This window comes from Fusarium proliferatum (genome assembly GCF_900067095.1).
Source record: "Fusarium proliferatum ET1 genome assembly, contig: FPRO_scaffold002, whole genome shotgun sequence".
NCBI lineage: Eukaryota > Fungi > Ascomycota > Sordariomycetes > Hypocreales > Nectriaceae > Fusarium > Fusarium proliferatum.
Window position 1 is genome coordinate 3,650,722 of NW_022194791.1, and position 23,669 is coordinate 3,674,390.

The 23,669-nt window shown below is 49.1% G+C and overlaps 6 protein-coding genes across 6 annotated transcripts; 2 read left to right on the forward strand and 4 right to left on the reverse strand.

The window, feature by feature from the left end:
• Window positions 1-1,671: 1,671 nt before the first annotated feature.
• On the reverse strand, window positions 1,672-3,323 carry FPRO_02597 (uncharacterized protein; the record flags this gene model as incomplete). Its single annotated transcript, XM_031227285.1, has 4 exons — window positions 1,672-2,803; window positions 2,855-3,060; window positions 3,111-3,155; window positions 3,207-3,323. The coding sequence occupies 4 exons, from the start codon at window positions 3,321-3,323 to the stop codon at window positions 1,672-1,674; spliced, it is 1,500 nt and encodes a 499-aa protein (XP_031077736.1).
• A 4,502-nt stretch (window positions 3,324-7,825) lies between these two features.
• Window positions 7,826-10,039, reverse strand: FPRO_02596 (uncharacterized protein; the record flags this gene model as incomplete). Its single annotated transcript, XM_031227286.1, has 3 exons — window positions 7,826-8,102; window positions 8,154-9,259; window positions 9,308-10,039. 3 exons carry the CDS (start codon window positions 10,037-10,039, stop codon window positions 7,826-7,828), a joined length of 2,115 nt encoding a protein of 704 aa, XP_031077737.1.
• An 862-nt stretch (window positions 10,040-10,901) lies between these two features.
• On the reverse strand, window positions 10,902-11,719 carry FPRO_02595 (EF-hand component of the actomyosin contractile ring; the record flags this gene model as incomplete). Its single annotated transcript, XM_031227287.1, has 4 exons — window positions 10,902-10,930; window positions 10,989-11,222; window positions 11,280-11,433; window positions 11,717-11,719. The coding sequence occupies 4 exons, from the start codon at window positions 11,717-11,719 to the stop codon at window positions 10,902-10,904; spliced, it is 420 nt and encodes a 139-aa protein (XP_031077738.1).
• Window positions 11,720-13,693: 1,974 nt separating this feature from the next.
• FPRO_02594 (uncharacterized protein) lies at window positions 13,694-14,211 on the forward strand (the record flags this gene model as incomplete). The annotated part of the gene is made up of 2 exons (XM_031227288.1): window positions 13,694-13,787; window positions 13,844-14,211. 2 exons carry the CDS (start codon window positions 13,694-13,696, stop codon window positions 14,209-14,211), a joined length of 462 nt encoding a protein of 153 aa, XP_031077739.1.
• A 705-nt stretch (window positions 14,212-14,916) lies between these two features.
• FPRO_02593 (uncharacterized protein) lies at window positions 14,917-17,771 on the forward strand (the record flags this gene model as incomplete). Its single annotated transcript, XM_031227289.1, has 3 exons — window positions 14,917-15,066; window positions 15,117-15,520; window positions 15,575-17,771. The coding sequence occupies 3 exons, from the start codon at window positions 14,917-14,919 to the stop codon at window positions 17,769-17,771; spliced, it is 2,751 nt and encodes a 916-aa protein (XP_031077740.1).
• Window positions 17,772-19,323: 1,552 nt separating this feature from the next.
• FPRO_02592 (uncharacterized protein) lies at window positions 19,324-22,749 on the reverse strand (the record flags this gene model as incomplete). The annotated part of the gene is made up of 2 exons (XM_031227290.1): window positions 19,324-21,937; window positions 21,986-22,749. 2 exons carry the CDS (start codon window positions 22,747-22,749, stop codon window positions 19,324-19,326), a joined length of 3,378 nt encoding a protein of 1,125 aa, XP_031077741.1.
• Window positions 22,750-23,669: the final 920 nt, after the last annotated feature.

Genomic DNA, 23,669 nt, shown 5'->3' on the forward strand with positions numbered 1-23,669 from the left:
CCTCTTATGTTTTTGGACTGTGAGAGGATGATTTTGATTTCTCGACAAGCGAACACTTCTTGTGGTCTCGGCAGAGAGAGATGAAGAAGGATATGCAGACTGCTTGATAGAATTGTGTTAGTCACAATCTATCTCTTGGCTCTGCAACTTGCCTTTTCTCATCTACCAATCCCTTCGAGTTGTCGCCCTCCAGAAGAAAGAAATATCAGAGAGTGGGTGAATTTTTGTTGTCTCTTCTGAATTCCCACCAACACTTGAATTATAATGTTGGCTGATGTAGGCTTTGCAGTGTCAGTGACACTGACACTGATGGCCAACGCACCCTCTCTATCTCTATCTCTATCTCTCTCTCTCTCTCTCTAAATACGACACAACACAACTCGAGGTATCCTGTCTCTTAAAAATCGAATTGCCACCAACTGTCAATCACTGTCATTCACTGTCACTGTCACGCTCACCCTCGGCCAACTCCAACTTTATACTATCCATCAACACCCATTCCCCCAGATTCTCATCCCCAGATTTGTCCCATCTCCCGTTGATAGTCTCAGGTTTCAACCAAAACAGTCAGTCCATACCAAAGGCGGTGACTCGGTAGGCTAATACTTGACTCTTTCTATGCACTGTTGGTCCTCTCTACGATCCAAACACACAAACAAAGGCGCCCCTCGAACGAGCCTCGACGTTGCATCTTCCACCCCGCGATCTAAGGCTTGGCCTTGGCACCGCCTGTGCGTTTCGTTAGTCTCGATCTCCAAATATGGGGGTAGATGAGATGAGATGACATGGATGACATGGTCCCAACTTTCAGCCTCCCCGGACTCGGAGAGACCTAGCTTCTCCTGAACCCCAACTAAACTAAAGCCCATCCAAAACAAGATGGCGAGCCGAGCAGAGCTGACAATTTTCTAACCGAGCTTTAGTACGTTCCAATTGCGGTGGGAGACGGAAAAGAGAAACATGGCCTTCAATTTCAAGGCTAGAGCTGTAGCCTCCCGTGGGCTGAATCAGGGTGTGGCATCACCAACACCTTTTCTCGGCGCAGACTCGAGCTCGATTAGCCCTTTACCCGCTGACGAGGCTTGGGTCTCTATCGTTTGGAGCTGGGCTAATTATGAAACGTGGCGGGTGGCTGCTGCGACAAACAATAATCTTGATCCAATTGCTCTGCTCTCCTTGGCACATCCGATGTATGTCTAGGTAGGCGATCGCTATGTCTGCATGGCATAGTTAGGCTAATCTATTTCAGGTGCAGGACCAATTTGGTATAGGTCAGCAGATCTAGCTGCGTATTTGCCCTGGTTGATCGTTTGTTTGTTTGTTTGTTTGCTTGCTTGCTTGCTTCTTTCTGTTCTCTGGCTGGCTGGATCTCAAATCAGGCTCTGGAATGCTATGCTCACCTACTCTTCTAGGACATGCAAAACTCATTCGATTGGCTATCTCAAAGACAAACCCACAGCACAGTTTCTCACCTGCAGCTCTCGCATGAGAGAATTATGCACACAGCCGTCAAAAATGCAGAGAAAAGAGACAAGTCAGCTAAGTTAATGAATCGATTGAGCTCAGCGCCACTTGACAATCTAGCTAGCGAAAGAGCTCGAAAACTATAGACCCTGTATAATACCATCCACCACTAACAATCCTCCTCTTTCTGACGTATAGTAAATATCATTACAGTGTGTAAAGGAAATCGGGTCGCTTATCTCCCATCTCATGGATCTCCGCCTCAGACTTGCCCTCCACTAGGTGATCCCGCTCACCAGCCAACCGCGCCTTATTCTCACGCGAGAGCATGAAATACATCAGAAGACTTCCACAAAAGATACCACCAAACATGTACGCAAGGACAGTTCCATGTCCTGGGTAGAATCGTGGACCGTTGATGAAGACGTTGCTGCTCACAACACCGTTGAGGTTGCCCCATCCTATGACAAACCCGAGAGTGATGCCTCGCTTGTAAACACCCTCAACATTGTTGGCGACCCAACTGATCGTGATTGGAATGACAGGGTAGATACCCAGGGCACCCAGGAAGCAACCAGTGTACTGAACAGCAGGGTTCGTAGAGGCGATAAGCATGATGAAGCCTGCCATACCGACAGGGGCAGCGCACAGGTTGAAGATGCCTCGCTTGTTGAGTCTGTCGGAATATATACCAACGCAAATAGTAACAACTGCGGCCAAAGCGTAGGGTGGTACGCTGAGAAGCTGGTTCTTGACAACGGCCTTCTTGTCGGTGAAGGCCATGTTCTGGATGATGGTAGGCAGGAAAACGCTGAAAGAGTACAGGGGCATCAAGGGTCCCATGTAGATGAGCATGCCGCAGTAGGTCTTCCAGTCGGTGATAGACTGCCAGAAGTACTTCATCTTGAACTGTTCATCCTGGGCAGAAGATTGCTTGTCGGCAGTGAGTCGATAGATGACGCGAGCTCGTTCCTCTTCGGTGATAAACTTGGCATCGGTGGGGAAATCATGGACCATCCAGAACGAGATGATACCAACAACGATGGTCATAAGACCTTCGAGGATGAAAATCCATGCCCAGCCGGCAATACCGGAGACACCATCCATCTTCTGGATAGCAGCAGCCAAGAGACCACCGAAAGAACCGGCAAGAGCTGCAGCTGAGAAGAACCATGCGGCACGAGCACCGAATTCGGATCGCTTATACCAGCAGGAAAGGTAGTAGTTAATTCCGGGGAAGAGGCCGGCTTCTGTGACACCGAGGAACCATCGAGCAGCCATGAGGCCGTCCCAGGTCTTTACGAAGCCCATTCCCAGCATTGAGGCACCCCAGAGGACCCTGAATACTAATTAGTTCTGTGCTAGTGGTTTACTGAGGATTTAAACTCACATGATGGCAGGAATGAAGATGGATGGCTTGGACCACTTGAGCAGGACATTGGCAAGAGGCTCAAAGACGGCGTATGAGATGTAGAAAATGGTCAAAGTCAGGTTGAAATGGTGAGTGTCCATATGCACATCATCCAGTAAACCGGCAATCTTTGCATTTCCGATATTGGTTCGGTCGAGGAAGCAGATGAGGTAAAGGAGGCAAAGCTGGATTGTGGTTAGTAGGTTACATGGTATATAGTGTAGAGTTGTCATACCCAAGGAACGAGTCTCATATCAATCTTTCGAAGCAACTTCTTCTCCTGAAACATTGTTAGTGCAGATCATCAAAATTCTGTTTCAATGCCACTTACAGCTTCTCTCACCTCTTCCTCGGTAAGTCCAGCATAAGGGTCATTAACACCAGCAAGATCAACCTCCGAGGTTGAGGCCTTCTCCTCCAAAGTTTCCTTTCGGTCGTAGTCACTCATGATGAAGGAATCCAAAACAGCCAAAGAACTTGTAGACAAGGGTCGAAGGTAAGGTGATCTATTGTAGGATCACACGAGAAGGTGATGGGTAGAAGTAGGGCCGGCTTCTAAAAAACGTGGTGGGAAGGAACTGACGGAGGACAGAGGATGCAGAGAAGCAACCAGCCGAGACAGAAGGGGAGGAAGGAACCTAAGAATGGAGGCTCAAAAGAGGAGGAAGGTGGTATCTGAGCAACAGAACCTCGTCAATATGAGAGACAGACAGAAGGAGCTGTAGGGCCAAATCCAGTCAAGTATGGAAGGTAATGCCCGAACCCCAGACGCGGGAGTGACGGTGCAGGTGCAACAAGGGGGAAGGAAGGAAACCCTCTTATTTGCGTAGTATCAACGAGGCGAGAAACGGGAGAACGAAACAAGCAAAAGAAGAAGCAAGTTTCCAATTCTGATCCTGTCTCTGCTTCTGTTCTTGTTGATAGTTGTAGATGGCTGTCTGGCAGGATATCTCTTTCGAGGAACCTGGGGAAAGTGGCCCTTTTAATAGTCAACTATTCTAACCTCCCTCAGGCTTGAGTGTAGGTACCTATATCCTAGGAAAGCCTCACTTCTCAACGTACTATTTAGACCCCTAACTCGGCGCGTGGAGAAGTTGGGCGCCCACGTTTCCCGTCTTGAGCCAACGATGGAGGGATGATAGTCTCGTTAGTGCGGAGAGAATGGAATTGGAGTAGTATGCAACCCTTGGATTCCCTTGTCTCCTCCGTTTGTCCGTCCGTCTACTGCAGCCGACTATACTAGCCGACGAACCACATGTCAGAATCCTTCTCGATGTATCTCTCCTCCACATTTACAGGGTATGAAAATCTCTGATGTCTCAGAAGGGGAGGGGGTGTAGAAAAATACTCGCCGCATGAGAATCTTGAGAATCTTGCCTTTCTTTCCTCTCTTGCGGGGGGGCTTGGGGTACCTTTGCAGGGAATACAATCCTTGCACGCAAGCATCAACTTACATTGTCCTTGACTTGATATGACTTGACTTGAGTTAGTTGAAAATCATTATGGAGCCCGGCAGATGGGCCATGTAACGCCAAACGTCACGCTCTTTTTTGTCTTTTTCTTTCCTTGTGTTTCCGAGGGGCGGCCACGCGAGATGGCGCTCTGAGCGTGTTGGGCCATGTAACTCATGTGCGAGGTGTGAGCCGTGACGAAGGGAAAGGTGAGAGGTGAGAGAGGGATAGAGAGAGTCGGGTCAGACTAGCGAGCATGGCCACTAATTGGTTTACAGGGCAGTAGATCATCGGGGTTTTGGTGTAGGTGCTTTCGTTAGTGTCAATCGCTAAAGGAATCTCCAATGCCAAGTTGAAGTTTATTTTCCCCAACTTTACATACGTTCTTAGAGATCAGCGCCGCGTCTTCCGAGGACTAACGTACTAAGATAGAATGAATCGGTGCACATGTACCATTATTTCGAAGCCTGCTGAAATCGAATCGTGCATGGCATCTCATCTCATGTAATGTAATGTCATGTAAGGTCATGTTACTGTGTCTCCAGATGAAAGACCTTGTGTTCAGAGATGACGGGGGACGGGCCATGTCATGTCATCCCATTCTTGACACAAACGCAAACATGTCCCTAAAGAGATTCAGATTCAGATTCAGATTTAGATTTACATTCACGGATTCTAATTCTGGGGCTCACTGATGATCAACTAAACTGTTTGTTTTCACATCCTTATCCCTACATTGCTTATTATCTTGCATCGGATCCGCAGTTTGTCGGGAGGAAAGAAACTCAGGACCTTGATACTAAATGACAAAAAGACTTAAGTAATCTGGCATTAGTTTAGTCTTGGAAGTTTTGGATACCTTTTGCTAGATTTATTTCAGCACCCTACATCAAGGTCTGACGTTTTCTTGCTCCCCGGGGACTATGCATTAGGTCCAACTATCGGAAGCACGCCTTTCAAAACTAACCCTGTATCCCCTCATCAGTCCCAGTTTTTCTCTACTACATTCGCTGCTCTAAACACAGCCAAGACTTTGTATCTCCATTCTCAACGGCACTTTGAGTATCCCCTCTTTTCACGGACAACCCAATCAACATACTCCGATATAATCACTCCTTGATCCAAGATCTTCAGCCAGGAACAAGGAAGAGGTCATGACTTCACTCTAGACCTGTATTCTCATACTGACAGCTAACTAGTAAATCGTATGAAACACATTTCGAGTAAGCCCCGACAAATCAGACACTCTCAATATGTTTCGTGATACAAACCAATCTTCAAAAGGCTATTCGTTCCCTCCTTCAGTCTCCCCTCCCACGGTACAGCACGGTCCACTCCCGGTGTTTGCTCCGCACGCTACGGTCTTCCCGCCGGTCCACGCCACGTTTTTGGGAGTAACATCGCCTGGAACATCAGCCCGCTAAAAGCATTTTGGAGATGGTTTAGCGCTAGGGAACCTGCATATGACGCTTCATTTCTGGAACGTGCCCTGAAGCGAGGAAGAGACTCTGTCCAGTCGTGCTCTTCTGATTCTTCAGCCACGCCGTTGATGCCGTTGTTACAGCATGTGAGAGCAGGCCAAGCAGGCAGAGACGGTGAATAGAAATTTCAGCTCGGATACGTACATGTTGAAATGAGGATGTGCAAGGTGTAGTATAATAGTTGACTGGATATACATCTGTGGCTGCTTGGTAATGAGACAAGCAGAACACTATCTCTCACCGGTCAGGCAGTTCAAATATCTATCATATTTCCACTTATTCTAGGCAGCAATGAAATGCAATGCATCCTCAAGTATCAAGCAGCAAAAATAATCACTTTTATTTTGATATGATAACAACATCTCATCGTCGACAATGCCCTCAATATTACCCCATCTTCCCCGCAATCTTCAACTTAGACTACCCGGTCCCCCACTCAAGCCATCCATACCACCAAAACTTCAACCCATCTCCAGCTTCTCCGCAGATCCCATCAAACTCAAACTCAAACTCTCAAGATACAATACAAACCGCGTCATTCTCGTCTGTTCCTCTCTCCCCTGTCTTCCAAATCCTCAACTCCCACTGGCTCTTCAATCTCTCCCCTTCAGGGATCTTTGGAGTGGTCTGATGGAAGGGAACCGGCGGCGCGGAGGCGAAAGTCCGTTCAACGCCGTAGCGCCCGGCTTAGTCCCCGGTCGTTGAACACTATGGATGGCTACTCCAACCAAATGAGTTGATGAAGCCATCACGGCGGCCGCGGCAGCCAGCCACGCGGAGGTCAAGCGCCGTTTTCTCACCTCCACACGGCTCCGGATACCCCCGTTGATGATATTTCCCCAGAATCGCTTCATGGGCAGACCAGGTACTCCCCAGTACCGACTATCTCAGTATGAATTCGGGGCGGGGATGCCTCCGCATTGTGAATCTCACTTCCCCACGATTCTTGACAACGTATTCCTTGTTGTTCGAGATCCTGGGGATGATGCCACAACGTAGTGAACTAGGCCATTCAAGGCCATTGTAAGCACTTGACTCAGGATACTATGAGTAGGTATCGTAGATGACTGAATCTAGACGACACCATCCAACTTACAAGGTGCCAGGCGAAAGGTGAGGAAGTTGCCCGAAATTCAGGTACCTTATCCTAGAAAACAGCCCATTATTTCGATACACTATTGACTGAATGTAACCGCAATCCTTCCAGTCAGAAATTTCTTACCGACTCCTTGGCATTGGACCTCTCAACAGCAGTCCTCGGCAAGCGTTTGCTCTTGTCCTGTATTTCCAGCCAGCAATTTCGAGTCTGTACTCCTTAGTCTTGAATATTAGTCTTGAGTACCTCTACTTTCAGTCCGTGTTTACAGTTAATATAATGCTTTATTATGTCACTCCCTGTACTTCCAATCAGCCCTTTCAATTCAATTCTAACAAGTTAAGCTTAAATAAGCGCTCCTATCATACACAGAAATCCTGACCGAAAGGGAGCCTACAGGCCACGGTGCACTCCAAGATTATTTACTAGTAACGGCTGATTGCATTCAATAAACGCAGCTGGGTTCTCATTTTGCATTCTTACGAGGGTTGTATTTCTAGTTTCATATTATCAGTCCTCGACTTGGCGAAAACGCTGAGTTACACAACGCTATAACCGTACAACACCACTATCCATGCAGCCAACCTTGCAACTACAGCCTGTCCAGTAACGACATTAGAGTGTGGTCATTGCATAGCCAATCTCCAGGCACAGCACCAAGGTACCAAGATCTACGGCGCGGGTGGCCGCAAGATACGAGATTCTGTTCTCGTATATCACTGCATCCCCTGGAAACCAAGAACTTGGTACTATTCTCGTGCAACACTTCCACGTGGGTCATCGATAAACATTCCGAGCTGCGATACTTTCACGACATTGCTTCTTTTATCTGACCAATCGCTGATGGTTTATTCTCTTCTGTTTCGCTGACTTTGATATGATAAAACATTGTCTACGCGGCCTTTTTTTGGGTGGCTTTCTTCTACGCGGATGAAGAAAGTCCAAGCTCCTTATAGAAAGCTTCCGAACTAGGCTCTCGGCCCAGAAACTCCCTCAAGAATTCCAACTCTGGAATACTACCACCTCTCTCGAGAACGGTATGGCGATATCGGCGACCCTCCTTGCCATCCATTGGGTTCTTGGCGAAGAACGAGTGGAACATATCGAGTGAGAATACTTCTGAGTAGAGGTAGCCGTAGTAACCAGCATCGTACCCGCCAATGAAGTGGCCAATGCCGGCATGCCTGTTACCCCATTCACTACATGCAAGTTAGTTTAACAGTAAAAGGCCATCTCCAGTAGATACTTACAATCCTTCACCCAGATCCTCAGGGCCCTTGGTGCCAGAGATCTCATGCCTAAGAGTGTTCCAAACTCGGCCAGCATTGAGCTTCTTGACAGCCTCATGGGACTCGGGCGTGTGCACAGTCATGTCAAAGAGTCCAATAACAAGCTGTCCCAGTGCACCTATAGCGGAGTTGAGACGTTTGGTTGAGACAAGCTTCTCGATAAGCTCATCGGGGATTTGCTCCTGGGTCTCCCAATGCTTGGAAAGCGATTTAAGCACGCTAGGTGTCCAACACCAGTTCTCCAGCATTTGAGAGGGAGCTTCAACGAAGTCGAGCACCGTAGAAGTTCCGTGGAAGTAGCTGTAGCGGGTGCGGCCAGCCAAGTCGTGAATACCATGGCCCAGCTCGTGGAACAGGGTCACAACTTCATGATGCTTGAGCAGAGAAGGTTTCTTTGGTGTAGGCTTACTGAAATTGCAGACAAGAGCAGTGACGGGGTAATGCTTCTTGCCATCCTCAGTGACATAACCAGGTTCGAGGTTGAAGTTGGCGTTGTGGCCATACTTGTTGTCACGGGGGTGAAGATCCAGGTACAGGTAACCGTTGAAGCTTGAGCCCGAGGCCTCATCGTCCCACACGCTGTAGATCAGAACATCCTCATGCCACACAATGTCTTCGGCCTTGCCAGTGGGGCTGAGTCTCGCTCGCTCATCAGGCTTGAGCTCGACAAACACGAAGCCGAAAATCTCCTCGAAAATCTTAAGCATGCCAGCAAATGTCGACTCGACAGGAAAGTACTGCGAGATGGCAGCTTCGTCAACACTATACTCCTTCTCCTTTTGTATTCTGGAGTAGAACGATGTGTCCCACATGTAGAAGCTGTCGTCAAATGAAAGGCCGCGCTCCTCGTAGTCCTTCTTCTTGTACTCCTTCAGTGCGTTGATCTCCTTCGCACCGCCTTCGGCCAGCCTGCTTCGAAGATCGTCCAGGAAAGTGCGAACAGCAGCAGGAGTCTTGGCCATCTTTTCTTCAATGCGCAGAGCGGCATGGTTGTCGTAACCGAGAAGGCGAGCGGCCTCATCTCGGAGGGTGATGATCTCTTGGAAGATGGGAACATTGACATTCGCCTGAAGGTTTAATTAGCTGAGATTTTGGAGTTTCGCTGCTCATCTTACCTTGTTGGATTCCGCGATTGTGTACTTGCGGCGCGTATCGGCGTCGATAGCATACTTGATGAGGGGGAAGTAATGGTTGTACTTGAAGGACAGCTTGACTTTGCCCTCATTCTCGCCAGTACCCTTCTCCAGGGAATCAATGTCGATGTCGTCAGAAGGAACTCCCTTGAGTTCGTCGGGGGTGAACCAGATGGCACCCTTCTCTTCGTTAAGGTTTTTCTGAGCCTTTATCTCAAGCTCGCTCAGACGCTTCTGGATCTCCTTGAAGCGGTCTCGCTTGGGGCCAGCGGGTAGTCGAAGACCGTTTCGAATGTACTTCTGCCGCTCCTTCTCAAGAACGTGTGCCTGCTCCTTGGTGAGATCCTGAGATTCTCGGTTGGCGTAGGCAGCGTCGACGGCGTTGAAGACGTCCTCCCGCATGTTGCATTCAATGCCGAAGTCATTGAAGGCGCTCTCAGCCTCAGTAGAGGCATCGCGAAGCTCCTTGTTTGTGGAAACATGGTGGTAGAAGGTCAAGATGCGTCTCTGCGTAGCAGCCAAGTTCTCGTCAATGAGGATGGGCTCAAGCACATTGGCAAAAGAGGCCTTGTCGGCAGTGACATTCGCAGTTACAGAGTCCAACACGTTCTTCGTAGCATCGCAAAGCTTCTTGGTATCGGCAGCGATCGAATCGGGGGTGGCGGTGAACAGAGGCGGTGCCTGAGGAGGGTTACGATACTTGTCGGGAGCCATTGTGCTAGTAACAAGCTGCCTTCGTGATAGAATAGTTCGTGGGGCTTGGAATCTGAAGTGATTCACTAAAGAGCCGAGACGAGAGAAGGCTCGTGAGGAAGCCAGAGTGACGGCGACGAGAAGGATGAAGAGAGAGAGTAGGAGGAGGAGGAGGAGGGGTCTGCGGGAAGCACGCTTATCCAGCTTGGATATAAATTGGATGGACGGGCTCGGGATGTTTCTTGGGATGTTAGCCGATTGGCTTGATGATGGATGATTGAGGCAACTTACAGTTGAAAGAGGGGCTTATGCTCTGAGACTAAATCTATTGATCCGTTTCTAGGCGTCAAAGGCGTTGAGAGGGCGTTACTGTCGATGCAGCAAGATGGGGCGATACCTTAAGTGAAGGCAGCTAAAGGTAGAGCTCCTTCGTGGACCCGCTTATGGATGGAAAACGCGGGGCAGTCGGATGCGGTGTCATGATCAGGGCGGCTAATGAGTTATCATGTGCTATATATGGCATAATTTAGGCTCGAGGCCATAACCTTTCAATGGATTTATGCGAAACTGTTTATGTAAACAGAAATGAGGTCAATTAAGGTTGTTTATACCAGACGTCATATATGAGCTCAGGTCATGGTAACTTCACCAAATGAGACACTGTTCAAGTCAAGGCACATAGAGCTTCATTTCTAGACTCCTGTCCCCTAATTATGTATCTACAAAAATCCAACATGCTAGTGCGTCGCAAATGCGCAGCAATAATTCATCATTTCAGCGTTCCCATAGCCGATTTCCATCCATATACATAATCAATCAAACAAGCAAACGCCGGTCCGTCAACGCAGATGCATAACCTAACCCGCCCATATCTGTATAGTGTCTAGTTGGCGAGGATGGTTCGCACGAGATCTGTAATTGCATCGAATTAGCTGCTGCCGCATTGGATCTCGGGTACTGTAGAACTTACCAGTGTAGTTGACCTGGCCTGAGCTGGTGTCAACGGCCTTGAGGAGCTCATCGACCTCCTCATCAGTCATCTTCTCGCCCAGGTTTGTCAGAATGTACTTGAGCTGGCCGACGCCGATGAAACCCGTCATATCCTTATCAAACACTTGGAAACCGCGGCAGTATTCCTCAGGCTCGCCGGGATCGCGGAAGCCGCCAGGGCGGTTCAAAACACGCTGGAATGTCTCAAAGTCGACTGTATCGCCAGCGTCAGCTATGCGCTTTTAAATCGCACTGCAGGAAGTCTACTCACATTCACCACCGACATTCTTCTCGAGGTCCTGGATCTCAGCAAGAGTAGGGTTCTGGCCGCAGGCGCGCAGCAGATCACCGAGGCTGTCAACAGTGACACGGCCGTTTCCGCGCTTGTCAAACAGGGCGAAAGCCTCCTTGTAGTTGGTAGAAGCCTGAGAATCGAACTTGTTAGAAGACATGATTGCTTATTTGATTGATTTCGAGGCTCGAGTGTATGTGGAAAATGCGTTCTGAAGAATGGGATTGAAAGTGTTGCTACTCGGTAGTTGTAGAAGTATGCGAGATGCAGGTCGAAAAACCAAGGCTTGTGCCGGGCGAGCTGAAGCAAAACCAACTTCCAACTTATTCGGGCGACCAAACTGTCGAATCAGAGGGCGGGGTGCATTGTTTACGTGGGCGAAGAAAGGGGTGTCCGGGGCAACTGAGCTCACTCACCATTTTTGGTTTGTTTTATTAGAGGGGTCAAGGTTGACGTTAGTAGGTGTGTGTGTCTGTGGCTGGTTGGTTTGGTGACACAACAAACAGTTGCTACAACGGTCGAAAGATGTCTTTGAGATGGTTCTCGAGCGTAGGAAATGGTGTTGAGAGGTTGAAAGATGAAGAAAGAGGAAAAGAGGGCCAAGATTGCATCCCGTTTGCGTTTCCTCTCCACGCTCTGGCCTCCCTGGGCTCTTTTCCCATACACTGACGGGGCAACGGGGTCATCCTATGGGCCAAAGTCAGCCAGGCCTGTAGGTCCAGAAAAGGTCTGACCATCTTTATACTGGACCAGCCACCAGAGCTGTCTGCTTAATTATGTTCTCTCTCTACTAATGCCGTTTGGCGGTGAAACTATTGAAACCGGAGTAAATAATGCAAGGCCCCTTTTGGATGAATCAAAGTTATGTCAAACACCAGGCCAAGAGGTTTCTCGACATAAAAATCAACTGCCGAAGTCGCAGTTCTCGGACTTCAACATGTCTTGGCAGATGCTCTTCTTGGTGAGGCTATCGTGACACTGGATGGAATCCATCCCTCCAAATGCAGCAGAGCCTCACAAGGACCCTTCGTATTAAAATGGTATGTTAAGGCTGCCACTACTTGGCTACACTCCGATGATCCGACGTTTTCGTTTCAATGTTTCACTTATGCAAGCTAATAAGAATGATCAAATCATCAATCCAATTTGTATCGATTATTCTTGGTCATGCAGTTCCCTGTGGTCGTCGCTGCGAGGCTTCCCTTCGTCTTTATATGCTGGCAAAACTTTTTGATTAATACCCCAGATCCTTCTGTTGTGAAAGACACACGTCGTCATGTTTTTCTGTGACCATTGTGCGTCAATTCGGTAACCAAACCTCTATAGACTATCCATTCTGGCGAGTCAAGGTCAGGATAGCCTCAATACTCTGTGCCTATACTGAGGTCTGCTTAATTATTAATACCTTATACCTGATGCGTTGGAGCCACTTCTGATAAGAAACCCTAAGCTTTGCAGACCCTGAGATTGCTGTCACCCTTCATGTGACATTGAATTTCCTAAACGACGTCATTGTAATCGCTTAATCTCTTTTTTGAATCCATCATGGGGCTTCATTTCATCCCGCGATCTCGGAAATTATCTCTTGGCTTAAGTCTTCCCAGCTTTGGCTAGCATCATTCAAGTCCTGGCTAATAATGAAGCTTATCGTAGATCTTGTTCGCTTGCTAACTACCGATCATGATCTGTCCCGCGTTGTATCTCATGATTCAAAGCCGTTGTTGCTTACCCTGAACACTGAAGCCTAGTCAACTTGCAACTGACCAAAATCGCACTTCTGGGGTGATGAGAAAATCGACGAGGTCTTCAGTAGACTATGTTAGTTACTCTAATCACTGACAGCATCTTTTACATTGTTGTCTTTGAATGATTGAATGATTCGAGTTGGCATCTGGGTGACAGGACTTTTGTCTTTCGAACCATTGAAGAACATACGTTAGGTTTAGATTGACAGCAAGTTGATGATCACGCTAGAATCTCATAAAATAAAGAGAAAATATTCAGCCTTAAGAGTCATCGAAATCCCCTCTAGGTGGACGATATCATCCGACTCAGCCGATGCTAAAAGTGAGGTAGGAAACAGCTTTTCAACGGCTGAGTCAGTTCAACAATCTCCTAGGAGATACATTTCTTGTACGAGGGACCTTGCCCGAATGTGGAATTGATCCAGTGACAATGGCGTTCCACATGGAAAGTGCCTCATGATTCGCCTATAAACTTCGAACATTTCAATGATTTATAATGGCCGGTTAATGGCAGTCAGTTGTAAGTGTGAGTGAGGTATTGCGTCTTAAGTAGAGCCCCGCAATGACCTTTATCCTCGGCACAAACTCACTTACAGCATCATCAAGCACTTGTTTCTTCAACATTGAGCAACATACATTATCTTCAAAATGGCGACTGAGGCTACTGTTCGTAAATTCTTTGCATCATCCGCCTATGCCGTGGCTGGTGCCAGCTCCAACCCTGCCAAGTTTGGGCATCGCGGTAAGGCTACCTGTTCATTGTATGCGATAGTATCTTGCTCATCAAGGAACTTGTAGTTTTTGCCTGGTATCTCCACCATGACTTACCCGTAACTCCCATCAACCCGGGCTCAGAGACCATCAACGCTCTGAACAAGGACCACCCTACTGTTCCTAGTGTGACCGCTCTTTCAAACCCTACGCAGACATCTCTGTCTGTCATTACTCCACCAGCAGCGACCCTAAAGGTGCTTCAGGAGGCAAAGGAGAAGGGCATTCCGTCGGTGTGGCTACAGCCTGGCAGTTTTGATGACGCTGTCCTCAAGTTTGCCAACACTCCTGGGACATTTGAGGCTGTTGTTGCTGGTGATGGTGGCCGAGGCCATGAGGGATGGTGTATCTTGGTTGATGGTGAGCGAGGATTGAAGGCTGCTGGCAAGCTGTGATAGATCCAAGTGTAGGGTCGTAAGTCAGAATTGACGAGTCAGATTATATACGATTTACTTGTGATGTTTGCTTCTTCCTATGTGATTGATGGTAGTGCTAAGATATTTGGAGTATGGAGTAGTAATTGGGCCAATTGACAATAATAGGTATAGACTTAGGAATATATCGGAATAGACAGTCGACTTTACCCCAACAACATTGCAATATTTCCACCTGATAACTACTCACCGTATCAAAGTGCTGTATTTCCCAGGCCTCTATTGGTGACCCAGGGCCCTAAGTCCATGGATGTTTAGATCTCTGGGGTTGAGTTGCTGGCATGGATCCACCAAAGTAAACAAACGCGCCAGGACCCACCCCGACACTTTGCGTTGCTTGCTTGCTTCCAAGTCTTGGATACCTAGACTAGATCCTCGCTCGCTACGATCACCTCTAATTCAATTCCTTCCACCACAACCGTCTTTCACCGTCATTCAGTTCTATTGTGTTGACGCAGCGCGCGCCCTTGTTTTCGAGTTGAACATATCCTCTCATGAGCGCGATTATCTATTCTATTTTCTCTTCTTTCTACGTCGTCGACCGCTTGCTAAGTTAGCTGCTAACTAGACCGAGCCCTCCAATTTGTTTGCCCACAATCGAAGCATCGCGTCTTGTTTTAAATACCCTTGACTGACCGCGCTTTCACGCGCAACACTACAACAACCATGTCTTTTGACGACGTCACAGACCAATTCATCACATACGAGAGCCGTTTGGCCTCCTTTCACAAGAACTCGAAAAAGCGAGGTTCTACTGCGAGCGGGAGAGGCACAAAAGCTTTCAACTGGCCGCACAAGAGCATCACACCCGCGAGCGTACGATGACCAGATATTTGCACCATAATAATCCGCTGACAGTCTTGTAGCTCGCCCGCGCTGGACTTTTCTTCAATCCTACACCAGAAAACCCCGACAATGTCACATGTTTTCTATGCCACAAGGGACTCGACGGCTGGGAGGTCAATGATGACCCTCTCCTCGAGCACCTGAAGCATGCTCCCGAATGTGGCTGGGCGGTTGTCGCCGCGATTGAAGCCGAGGTCGGAGATTATGCGCAACAAGATCCTGATCAGCCATATATGAAGGATGCTCGAAAGGCCACATTTGCTGGAAGATGGCCCCATGATTCTAAGAAGGGATGGAAGTGCAAAACCAAGCAGCTAGTCGACGCAGGATGGAAGTACACACCGACTGAAGACTCGGACGATATGGCCACGTGCACCTACTGCCAACTGGCCCTCGACGGCTGGGAGCCTGGCGACAAGCCTCTGTGAGTACCGCACCTTCGTTTCCCATATCGCGTGTACTGACTGGGTGTCTACAGAGATGAGCATTATAACCGATCACCTGGATGCCCGTTCTTCATTCTTCTCGAGGAAAAGCAATCTGCTAAGAAGTCTGGCCGAAGCCAAGCTGGACGCGCATCTAAAGCCTCGCGACTGTCTGCGCAATCAGTCGCTACAGTCGCATCGGAGGTGACGTCGATCAACGAGTCTACAGCTGCCATCGAGGACAGCGTCTTGACAACAACTTCGACTACACAGGGCGGAAAGAAGACAAAGGCTCGCAAAGCGACTACAAAAGGACGAAAGACAAAAGCCAAAAAGGAAGCACCCGTCGAGGATGTCGAGGCGTCCATTGAAGAAGAAGAGGCACCAGTAACAAAGCCTGCTCGAGGGCAGAAGCGAGACAGCGCTGCAGTGGAAGACGCCAGTAGCATGGCCATGTCTCCACCAGGCAAAAAGCGTGCCACACGGAAAGGTGGCAGCGCTTCTGTCAATGAGTCGACATTACAGCACGATGAGTCGGTTGATGTCACCGAAGTCTCTGTCTCTAAGAAGGGCAGCAAGAAGAAGACGACACGTAAGGCTTCGGCTAAATCTTCTCGCACCGTGTCATCAGGCTCCGCGAACTCGGAGGTTGCGACGACTGGTTACGAGGCAACTCCTGGAACATTCCCCGATGATGATGAGATTGAGCGCCAACTCGAAGCAGACCTTGAGAGACAGCTTACTGAAGACGAGGAGATAACTGCTGACTCAGATTCTGAAAGACGTCAGAGCAAGAAAGAGAAGGGAGCGAAGGCAGCAAAGGCTGAGAAACACGAGTATTCCCGAGACTATGCCATGCTCAATCCTGAGCCAGTAGAGCCGAATGAAGACGATGTTGATGACGAACTCCGAGCTTTACAGGCTGAGATGGAGGTTGATGAGGAGCCAGCACCCCAGCATGAACCTCAAACAGAGCCAGAAGTCGAACCTGAGCACGTGCCTGAGCCTGAGCACCAGGAATTACATATCCCAAAGAAGGGTCGAAAGGCTGGAACTAGAAAGGCTTCCAAGCAGAGCAAGTCTAAGAAGGCCAAGGCGGCACCTGAGCATGTTGAGGAAAATGAAGTTGAGCCTGGGAAAGCACAGGCCCAGGAACACGAAATGCCAGAGGAAGAGGTCACACAACCAGAAGCAGAGACTCAGGTTGACGAGACAGCCCACGACGATAGTCTTGTTAGCACTGACACTGTTGTCAAGAAGTCTAATAATTCTCGTTTGAGTACAGGCAGCCGAGGTCGTGGACGCCCATCCAAGGCATCCCTTGCCTCCAGGGCTTCCGCCAATGATTTGGAACTAGTTGAAGCACCAGAAGAAGCTACCCCAGAGCCTGCTGAGGAGCAACCCACAAAACGTCCCCGGGGACGTCCTTCCAAGGCTTCATTGACATCTCGTCCATCTGCTGGACTTGACGAGAGCCAAGTGAGTGAAGCAGCTCCTAAACGTGGTCGTGGACGTCCTTCAAAGAAGTCACTGGAAGCTCGGAAATCGATGGAAGCAGCGGCGAGCCAAGAATCCACACAGCCCTTCACACAACCGGTCGAAGAGCGCATGCAAGAGGACGTCGAAGTCTACGCGTCCGAGGAACAGAAGGATGAGAGGCCACCATCTTCCCGTGTCGTATCGTTCGAATCGGCGCAGGCATCTCCCGCACAACAGCCTATGCCATCATCACCACCCGCAAGCGCAGCTCACCTGGCAAACCCGCCATCTACTCCAGGGAGAATCATTTCTCCCGCACCCTCGGCTCGACAAGCAGCCATCTCACCCTCTCAATCACCCCAATCCTCTGATGCCGAGAACCAACCGCCCTCTTCCAGACTTACCACGAGTTCCAATCCTAAGAGAGTAGCACTTGCACCAGTGAACTCTACACCAACGCGCTCGTCACCATCCAGGCGCAACGTGATTGCAGGACTCCGCAGCACGGCACCATGGACAGAACTGGATCTCGAGGCTGTCTTTGGAACACCACGTGTCAACACAGACAAGGAGAATGGCGTGGAACGATACCTTAAGCAGGGACAGACTTTGACGTCACCCGAGAAGCAGATGACAGTGCAGGAGTGGATCTACTACAATGCTTCAGAGGCGGAGAAGAAGCTGAAGTATGAGTGCGAGTCAATTGTCAACCGATTTGAGAGTGAAGGATCAAAAGCAATGCGCGTGCTTGAAGGACTGGTTGTGGAATGAGACATGACTTTCTAGACAGATGAATGACGGATGGGAGGCAAAAGCTGGATACATACATACAGACACAGACTCTGACTATTGCTCTTTGATGTAACTTACTTAATGTGCATGACAAACAAGCTCAGGAATGACGGCGTTGGTTGGGATGAACATGATGAATTTTCTCAGATACTGGATTTTTGTTAATGAAAGAAAGAAGAGGACTCTTCATTTCCTATTCGATTGTTTGAATTTAGCCTCTCATGTCACATTTCTACAGATCGACGCCGTTCTTTCAGGAACCATGCGCAGATCGCTACGTCAAAGACTCTATGAGATTGACTCTACACTACAGCCGCAGCTATGAGCTTCAGCATTCCACACAGAAGCCATGCCGAAGAAACTAGGACTTGCTGTTTCCCTCCCCTTAGAGGCTGATCAGCGTAGATAGCCGCCACTAGACGTTCGGTGCCCCTTGCATTCCAGGCTAAAAGCCCAGAACCCTTGAGGGTTCAACCTTTGCCTTTTCCGTCCGAGATCGCGGACATGGCGATAGGGCTTTGGGATTCTTTGGAGATGGAGCCGTTTACAAGAATTCATGTTTGCGAGAGGGATATGGGATATATAATAGGTGGCGGGAAAGCTTTTTCTCAAAGGCTTGAGACAGTTTCTGAATATCTTCACTCACAAAAATTTCACTCATATCTCTTCAAGAGCAACACTGGTTGTTAGTCATATCCGAAAACCACTATCAATATGCTTGGCCTTTCCTTCCCTTCCTTTTGGGTCTTCCCTCGTCGCAGGTCGACAGTCGATGCTGAGGTTGCATATCTTGAGAGTCTTGAAGCTGGCAACTTTGACGAGCCCCTTTATGTCAGACGCAAGGAACTTGGACTGAGCGACTGGTAAACAAGAAAGAGAATAAGAGAAGGAAAACATGAAAAAAAGAAACAGTAAGTTGAATGCGCCAGGAAATGTTACTATTTACTAATAATCAACAAGACATGTCTTTTCGGTGCGCCTGGTAGCGGAGCCGGATGTTGCACGATTCGAGACGAGTTCACGATTATCATCAATATTCCTTTGGTCACACTGTACTATGTATGATAGGAAGGGCGATTGTACTCTATATTTGTACTATATCACATCACATCACACCAACTCACTCAAAGCACAGACAACAAGATTGTTAACTCAGCCTGCCAACTCAGCGGCGACAATATGATCAATTTTCAACTTCATGTCATGTATCTCATGTGCTCTCCTTGCTATTAAATCTGGCCCACTATGGCCACCATCTCACTACCAAAACAATTTCATCTTCTCGCTCATGCCCGTGGTATATATAAGGAGTGTCTGGTATCTCAATGCTGATTCTATATGCTTCCCACCATGCGCCAAATGAGTGTCGTGGCAAAAGCCAAATATCCAAGTATATAAAGCCGTCTCTTCCAAAATCCTGTATGTGCATTGAGTGTCCATGAAGCGTAAACATAAACGTGTAGTCATCGTCGAATAGACATTAATGTAAGGAGTGTCGTGAAAAAATATGTTCCAAAAAGTTGTTTGAAGATTAAACGAGCACCATCAGCATCGAGAAAAGTGCGACAATAGTGGCGAAGCTAGCTGTCAATCGTGTTGCAGCAGCCTCAACCGTTGAAGGTGCGGCAGTCTCGTCTGAGGTAGACGATGAAGTACGTGTCTCGAGGCGCGACCTGGTCTCAGTAGCAGTTCTAGAAGCGCCAGATTCGGTCTCTGTTTCTGAATCTGACCCTGAATCTGTCTCTGTCGCGGTGGCTCCAGATTCAGATTCAGATTCGGTAGCATCTGCCTTGCCAGATCGCGTAGCTCCGATAGTCGTCTCAGTGGCAGCTCCAGAAACATCAGTTTCTGAACCTGTCTCGGGAGAATCCGTCTCGGTACCCTTGGTCTGGGCTGTTCTCGATCCTGTTTCTGTAAGGGTAGAAACTAAATCAGTCTCAGAGTCACCAAGTGACGATGTGACAGTTACGACAACACTCTTGGCTGTGATAGACAAAGTGGTAGACTCACCAGCTTCAGAGTTTTCAGACCCATTGGTTGATGTCTCCTCAGCCGCTGTCTCAGTCTCGGTCGCCTGGGCCTTTTCAGTTGTCTGAGCCGGAACCGAACTCTCTTCAGCAGCTTCTCCAGATGTGGTTGGCTGTGATGCACCAGAAGTCGATCTAGCTGCATCTGTGGTCGCCTGGGCCTTCTCAGAAACTTCTGTAGAAACAGGTTCTGCGATGTCGGTACTCTCCTCCCCAGCACTAGTCGGCTCAGCAGCATCCGAGGTAACAACAGCCTCTGTAGTCTCAGCAGCTTCAGTAGTAGGCTCGGGGGCATCCGTAGTGGTAGGCTGGGGTTCGGCCTCAGCACTCGTAGACTCAGGCTCAGACTCTTCAGTTGTGACTGGAAGGGCACTAAAATCGCCAGAGGTGGCCTCGACCTGTCCTGTTGTCTCCACATCCGCAGATCCAGTGACCTGGGACTCGGGACCAGATGCAGCTGTGGTGGCAGTCGTGGTATCCTTTCCATCACAGTAATCAATGAACTGGTTAAACTCAGGCTCAACATAATCACGAATGGTGTTCTTGCCCTTGGAAGTGTTGTCACTGATACAGTCGCGGCACATATCGTAGCTGCCACGGAATGAAGAACCTGCTCTGCAGAGCCTGTCCGATTTTCCAGTTGAGAGTGCGATCTTGTAAGCACCGTCACAGTCATCGTAGCAAATAGCTGGAGTGACATCTCGCCTGTCGAACATGTGTAGTCCACGTCGTTGGTTGTTTCTGGGGATGTTGTCATAGGACTCTGCTACCGAAGTAGTGGCATCAGGCCAGTCACTCAAGGTTGTCTGTGAAGCCCAGTTTCCAGTCGAGAAGGTCTTCAGCTCACCACTCACGATCTTCTCATAGACTTGCTTCTCAAAGATATCATAAGAAAGACCGAAAGCCTCTGGGTTCAGGTTGAAGTAACCAGGAGAACGGGGGTAGAAACCAGTCTTGTTCTTGCGCCACTTCGCCTTCTTGATCTTGGGGGCCTTGATACAGTATTGAGGTTCACAAAGATAGTCCTCATCAGGTGGCTCAGCCCACAAGTTGCACCATGCTGGCTTCGGCGGGTTGCAGACGTAGCCTGGTTCGCAACCAAATGTGAGATCAGACTTGCGGTTGAGTGGCGCCGATCGACCTGTAGGCTTGGGGCACAAGGTGATGCGTCCGGGAGTGGCTGTCACTGTGGTAGGAGGGAGCTGTACTGTTTGGCCAATAGTCAAAGTAGTAGTGTAGACAGTTGTCGGGCCTGGAACCACTGTGACAACCGTCTCGCCGTCCTTAGTCAGGGTCACAGTCTCTGCAGGCAGTCTCTCTGTGACGACTGATTCAATAGTGACAGTAGCCTGCTCAGTAACAACAGTGCGTTCTCCGGGAACCGTGACGGTCCTTTCCTCTCCAGATACCATGACAACGGTTTCCTGACCGGGTAGAGTCACAGTCCTTACCACAGTTCTATCCTCACCAGGCTGGACAACAGTTCTCGGGATAGTCACTGTCTCGTCTTCTCCAGTCTCCGTGATAGTAACCCTGCTTCCTGGAATAGTAATTACGTCGGTAATTGTCAATGCAGGTTCAGTAACGGTGGTTCCAGCCTCGGTGACAGTGCTTCCAGGCTCAGTGACAGTTTCCTCGGGGAGAGTAATAGTTGTTCCAGCTTCAGTCACAGTGCTACCAGATTCCGTTACAGTGACTTCAGGAAGCGTCACAGTAGTGCCTGGCTCGGTCACGGTCGTTCCAGCCTCGGTAACTGTTGGTCCTGGTACTGTAACAGTACCCCCGTCTTCTGTGATTGTTACTCCAGGCTCCGTGATTGTGACGGGGGGTAGAGTCTCAACAATAGTCTCCCCTGGAAGTGTTTCGACGAAAGTTGGTCCGGGCACAGTTTCTATCACTGTTACTGGCTGTGTTTCAATATATGTCGGTCCAGGTCGAGTCTCAACCACAGTAGTTCCCTCGCGAACTGTTTCCGTAACTATAGATGCAGCTTGAGTCTCGGTTATCGTAACCTTCTCCGTGACTTTTTCCGTCACCTTCTCAGTCTCAGTAACGGTGACCTTTTCGGTGACCTTTTCTGTAACCTTTTCGGTGACAGTGGTGGTGCCGCCAGGAGCGCTTCAAGTATGTTAGTAAAAGCTATTTGAATAACCAATAGTGACTTACCAAGATTGAGTTGTCTCAGGTGGCTCAGTCGTGGTAGGAGACTCAGGAGATTCAGTAGTGGTTGTCGGAGGCTTAGGGGCCTCAGTGGTAGTAGTTGGGGGCTCATACGGCTCAGTCGTTGTAGTGGGAGGCTCAGGAGCTTCAGTAGTTGTAGTAGGAGGCACGTAAGGCTCGCTTGTGGTGGTAGGGGGCAACGGGGCTTCACTCGTTGTTGTTGGAGGCGCAGGAGGCTCCTCGCTGGTGGTTGAGGGCCCATAGGTTGGAGGCGGAACTACGGTGTAAGAATCTGTAACAACCGGGGGCGGTGGAAGCGGCTCGGTGGTAGTCTCAGGCGGTGGAGCTACTGTGGTTGGATCGTTGGCAGGATAGCTGTCTGTGATAACTGGGGGAGGAGGAACCACCACGGTCGTCGTCACGGGTACAGGACAGCCACACTTAGCATCCCAAACCACCATTGTGCCGTCCTCTATGTATGGGGTTCCTGTATCGGCCCCGGCAACACTGGTATCGTCTTTTTCAACCGGCGCGGCAGTGGTGACTTGAGGTGCCGGAGCCGGTGTTGTTTCTGGCTCGACCTTGGCTGCAGAAGTCTGAACTTCGGGAGCACTGGCGAAGTAACCATCTTGAGCGGGCGCCTGTGTATTGGCAGCAGCAGGTCGGAGGCTTGCTGATTCACTCCTTCGATAAAGGCCTTCTCCCGCGTTCTGAGCTGGAATCTCAACAGCTACAGCGCCTAGGGCACTGAATAATAGTGAGAAGCGCATGACAGGCAACCGCCTTCAATGCAATGAGTGAGTGATACCAGCGTCAGAGCTGTCTGGAACCAGTAGCGAGTGTGGTTGAAACGAACGTCAAAGTCCAACTCTTCTTGGTTGAGATGTTAGAAAAGGCCAAACAAAGAGATTCAGTGCATTGAGCTTGAAGAAGTATCACAGATATATGATAGAGGAGCAGGGACTGGGTTGGGGGCTGAGCAACAGAGGAAGCCTTACCAGAAACCGGCAATGCGGATTTTCAAGCCCACCACATACATCTACATCCACAAGTAGAGTTAATTTGCCCTGGTAAGCCACTCCGGGGTATAGACGCGGCAGGGAAGCAGCTGAGAGAGCCGAGTTGCGGGTCGATGTACTCCGTAAGAGCAGAGCCGATTCACCAGGTGGAAAGGTTTGTATGTAATCAAACTCAACAGCCAAGCGTCAGCCAAATCAAAGAGACCCTAGTCTGGTCACCGAAGAAAAGATGACTTATTAAGACAAAGAGCAAGGAACATCACGAAAGGTCCATTGAGAGGGAGTACAACACTGTAGCTAAAATGTGCTGGAAGAGTTTGTGGGTACCTCGCCTGAGCTTGCTGACCTTGAGCCATCCGTAACATGAGCAACAATGCATTTACATGCATAGAACATGGATGAGAACAAGGGTCTGACAGGGGTATACACATTAAGATATGCCCCATTTGAGGAAGCAGCACGACCTTTGAAGGTCCACTTGAACAAGGGCCTTGTTCTGATGTCTCGGAGAGACTCCAATATCACGCACGTACACTCTTAGATCCAGAGCTGCGGGCCGTGAAGGGGCGGAGAAGTGACAATATCACATCACAACCCACGAGGGTTGTGCTGACAACAAGGCCACCACATGACAGACAAGATGGAATATCTGACATGGTTTGGGATTAGAT